Raw genomic sequence first — 4,856 nt, forward strand, 5'->3', positions numbered from 1 at the left:
AAATCATACTGAAGTGGGCAGAGCATTTAGTTCATGGGTCATGTGCTGGATTCTAGCTAGCCCCAGCACTACCAACATATTTTTTTTTCCTGCAGCATGTGAAAGTCCACACCTTTAATCCCAGCACTTGTAAGGCAGATCTCTGTGTGTTTGAGCCCAGCCTGATCTACATAATAGGTTCCAGGTCTGCCTGAGCTACAGAGTGAGACTCTGTCTCAAAAAAAAAAAAAAAAAAAAAAAAAAAAAAAAAAAAAAAACAAACAAACAAAAAATAAAATTTAAGAATGTAGTCTTAATGGATAACATTTAAAAAGGAAGAAAACAGTGTGCTACAAACTGCCAAATGAGAAATGTGTTATGGGGCACTGCTTTTCTTGGTGGCTAGATGAATGCTGAAAATGAGAAATCCATGTCTGTGATGTCATTCAATACATATACCTCTTTTTAGAGTCCCTTATGCCTCAGGGTGTTTCTTTTTCCACTTTACAAAAGTCTTAATTCATACAGACATATAAAGACACAAATGTAAGTGAAAGGTCATCAAAATAAACAAATTAGTAATAGCTAAAGTTCATGAGCTGAAGCTGGGTGGTGGTGGCAGCGGCAGTGGCACATGCCTTTGATCCTGAGCAGAGGCAGGCAGATCTGTGATTTGGAGGCTAGCCTGGTCTATAGAGCAAGTTCCAGGACAGTAGAGAAACTTGGAGTTTTGTTTTGTTTTGTTTTTTTTAATTAAAACAAAAAATTGCTGCTGAGTGTGGTGTTACACACCTAAAATCCCTGGACCCAGGAGGCTGGGATAAGAGGATCAAGAGTACCAGGTCAGGACTGGAGAGATGCTCATCAGTTAAGACTGCTCTTCCAGAGGTCCTGAGTTCAATTCCTAGCAACCACATGGTGGCTCACAACCATCTGTAATGGGATCCAGTCAGCTACAGTGTACTCATATATATAAATACATCTTAAAAAAAGAGTACACGGGCAGTCTGGGCTAAGTGTAGAAAACCTACTGAAAACAAAATACTAATCAAAGCCAGACTTGTGGAGCACACTTGATCTGCCTACATCACTTGTTCACTTTTCACGAGAGCCCCGTGAGACGGGGACATCAACCACTCCAACTTGCATCTAAGGAATGAGATGTAGAGGATCAACCAAAGTCCCCAGGGTCACAGAGGCAAATGTCAGGGCGAGGGTTGGCCCTCATCCTTTCCACTGTTGCTGGATTCTCAGGAACAGTGAGAAAGTCCCCTAAATCAAAGCTGGTATCTTCTCAGATGTCTTAAAAATAGCACCTCCTGGGCTCCAGAAACTACTCCTGAGATCCTATCTTTAACGTAGGGAGAAAAGCCGGGCGGGTGGGTGTGGCGGCAGGGCGGGTGGGGGCGTGCCGTCAGGCGGCCACGCCCCCTGCGAGGACCCCCGGAGCCGGCCTCGGCGCGCCGGAGCGTTTCTCCTTCCGGGGCGGCCTGCTGGGCCTCATGGAGGCTGTTCGGCCAGACAGCTGCGAGAGAGGGACGGCGGCGCCGCGAGCCGAGGAGAGGCCGGCTCCCGAGGCGAGGGTGCACTTCCGAGTAACCCGGTTTATCATGGAGGCAGGCGTCAAGCTGGGCATGCAGTCCATCCCCATCGCCACCGCGTGCACAATTTACCATAAGTTCTTCTGCGAGATCAACCTGGACGCATATGACCTCTACCTGGTCGCCATGTCTTCCATTTACTTGGCCGGCAAAGTGGAAGAGCAACACTTGCGTACTCGTGACATCATCAACGTGTCGCACAGGTACTTTAACCCGGGCAGTGAGCCATTGGAGCTGGATTCCCGCTTCTGGGAGCTACGAGACAGCATTGTACAATGTGAGCTTCTTATGCTACGAGTTCTGCGCTTCCAAGTCTCTTTCCAGCATCCACACAAATACCTGCTGCACTACTTGATTTCCCTCAAGAACTGGCTGAATCGTTACAGCTGGCAAAGAACCCCTATCTCTGTTACAGCTTGGGCTCTGCTACGAGATAGCTACCATGGGGGGCTCTGCCTCCGCTTCCAGGCTCAGCACCTAGCCGTGGCTGTGCTCTACCTGGCCCTACAGGTCTATGGAGTCGAGGTGCCTGCAGAGGGTGAGGCGGAGAAGCCTTGGTGGCAGGTATTTAGTGATGACCTTACCAAGCCAATCATTGATAATATTGTGTCTGATCTTATTCAGATTTATACAATGGATACAGAGATCCCCTAAGGCCCTGGCCAAGGCCTTACCAAAGACCAGGATGTTCGGCGGCCTGGGGTATCGTGCCACTAAGTTGATGTGATGGCATGTTTCCACTCGGAGGACTGGTTGTGCTGGCAGAGGATGTCACTGGTGACTGCAATGACATGCTGTCATTTTTGTCCCCAGCAGCCCATGTTCAAATACCAAGAACCTCCATGTGGACAGGACATATTGAGCTTCCTAGAATTGGCTTCATTAGCTTTTGCCCTTTGAGAAGATGCTGCATTTGAGGCATGGACCATTGCAGGCGCCAACAGGAAAGTTAAAGAATAGGACTGCATCCTTAGGAGAAGAACTATGAATGTGTAACATAGAATCTTATTTTGTATAATAAAGATTATGCAAATAAAAAATGGGAAAGGTTTAACGCACCAAAGTCTGCCTTGTGGTATTTCTTAGTTACAATAGGAGAGATCAATATTGGGGAAATGATGGGTGAAGCATGGTACATCCATACAAATGGAGTATTAATCAACCACTAAAACATATTTATAAGGGGTTTATGACAATGTGGGTAAAGGTTCATATTAGACAGCATAAAAATAGGATTATAGATGCGCTATAATTCCTACAAAAAAAGAAATATACAAAGATAGGCCAAGTATTAATTAGTTGAGGGGGGTGTTAATGTAGAATGACGACTGTAAGGATTTCTGTCTTTTGTTCTAGCTCTTTGCATTTTCAACCATTATCCCATGATTATGGACCTTTGTGGTGAGGCCAGCTTATCTTTCTTAAATAGGTGTCTATTTAAAAGAACAACCATCATACTTCATTATCCCCAGAACTTCCCACACTTCGGACTTCCCTTAATCATTGTGTTAGAGCTGCCTCCTTTGTCCTCGCTGATAGCATCAGGAAGAGTGATCAGCCTCCTGAAGGTCAAGGGGGGAGAGGCTGAGCTTGGTGAGGACAGGAGGATCCTGAGTTCCAGACTAGCCTTGGCTACGGAGTGAGACCCTGTCTTAAACCTAACAAACAATAAATAGGAGCAAGGAAAGGAGGTGTTGGGAGCAGGGCCACGGATGCACGAGGCATTTAACCTTCACGGTCTCAACAGACTTTCCCCCACATGTGTACAATGTGTCAGGTACCATTCTGGACTCCTGCATAAAAGCACAACAGAAGCTTAGACACTCTAGAAGTACCTGCCAATCACATAAGAAAATAGGAGGAAGAGATTAGGCATTTAGCTCAATTAGTAGAATGCTTGCTTAGCATGCATGAGATCCTGGGTTTGGTCCCAAGCACTGGATAAACCAGCATGGTGGTATGGTACATACTTACCTACAATCCCAGCAATCAAGCTGAGGCAGGAGGATCAGAATTTCAGTTTTTAAGGTCATCCTGGGCTATGTAAAACTCTGCCTTTGAGAGGGGGAGTGGTGGTGGTTCACACCTCTAATCCCAGCACTCGGGAGGCAGGGGTAGTTGGATCTCTGTGAGTGTGAAGCCAGCCTGATCTATAAGAGTGAGCTCCAGGACAGTCAGGGCTACCCAGAGAAACCCTGTCTTGAACCAAAGAAAGGAAAAAAGAAAATAGGAAGCTGAGGTCAAACTCATAATTGAGGTAATGTTATGGAGTGGAAAATTAACTGGAAATTGAGTCATTCCACACTTTGAAATGAAGGAGACGGGCAGCTGGAGAATATGACTTGTTCTTGCTGGTCTGAGATAGCAGCCTCTGTAAAAATGGCCCTTCAGCAGTGTGGGATGTGATGGAGTTTAGTAGAATGATGGAACTGTAGCATTCACAAACCTTCCTAACCCCTGGCCCATCAGGTGGGTGGCAGACTTGCTTTGTGTAGAAGTAGCATGCAGCACCAGGTAAACATGGGCTCTACCTCTATTCCCCACTTAGAAGCTGGTCTCCAAGTTACTCTCATTTTCATATATGGTCTCCAGGAGAGGGGCTTTGAGGCAGAAATGGGATAGTGACAGAAAAGGGTCACAGCTTTGCTTGGGAAGAGCTCACCCTGACTTTGGAGCCACACAGGGTTAGGCCACTGCTTCCAAGGGCCCTTCAGGTGAGAGTCCTAGCTCAAGGCTATTCGGGCAGTATGCCCACCTCAGTGACAGTGAGCCTGTGAGAGAGTGGTGTTTTAGCTTCTCACGCTCACCTCCTCCTAAGGTAACAAGGCCTACATTGTAAGACATCTGAGCAGTAGAGAGGCTCTGCAAGCTTAGGGGTATAGCTGGGACCCCAGAGACATATGCTACAGATCCTGGGTCTTAGGATGAAATAAGCCCTGGAAGGAAACAAAAGTTAGAGCTCTGTGATGCCCATGATGCACCCTGGGCCAGAATAGGATTTCCCTGAGGTAAACTGCCACTTGTCATTGCTAGGGCCTAGGAGGATGGAGTTGTAAGAAAGGAGGAAAACCAGAAGGCAAATCTCTGGGAGAATCAGGGAGATGATAACACCTGGGCTTTGGGGCAAGAAGAAAAAGGATTTTGCTTGAGAGACTTGGACCAAGTGCTATTAATCTCTGAGTTAGTTTCGCTGCAAGAATCTAAGGAACCTGACCAGGCATGGTGGTGCATGCTTTTAATCCCAGAAGTCCAGAGGCAGAGGCAGGTGGATCTCTG

General features: G+C 46.8%; 1 protein-coding gene across 1 annotated transcript; it reads left to right on the forward strand.

Moving 5' to 3' along the window:
• Window positions 1-1,412: 1,412 nt before the first annotated feature.
• On the forward strand, window positions 1,413-2,643 carry Ccnq (cyclin Q). The gene has a single exon (XM_034506075.2). It carries the CDS (start codon window positions 1,482-1,484, stop codon window positions 2,232-2,234), a length of 753 nt encoding a protein of 250 aa, XP_034361966.1. The 5' UTR covers window positions 1,413-1,481; the 3' UTR covers window positions 2,235-2,643.
• The last annotated feature ends 2,213 nt before the right edge of the window (window positions 2,644-4,856 follow it).

This window comes from Arvicanthis niloticus, chromosome 6 (genome assembly GCF_011762505.2).
Source record: "Arvicanthis niloticus isolate mArvNil1 chromosome 6, mArvNil1.pat.X, whole genome shotgun sequence".
Lineage (NCBI taxonomy): Eukaryota > Metazoa > Chordata > Mammalia > Rodentia > Muridae > Arvicanthis > Arvicanthis niloticus.

Bases quoted from the DNA above. Each gene is read 5' to 3' on its own strand.
- Ccnq (XM_034506075.2), top strand. From the start codon at position 1,482: ATGGAGGCTGTTCGGCCAGACAGCTGCGAGAGAGGGACGGCGGCGCCG.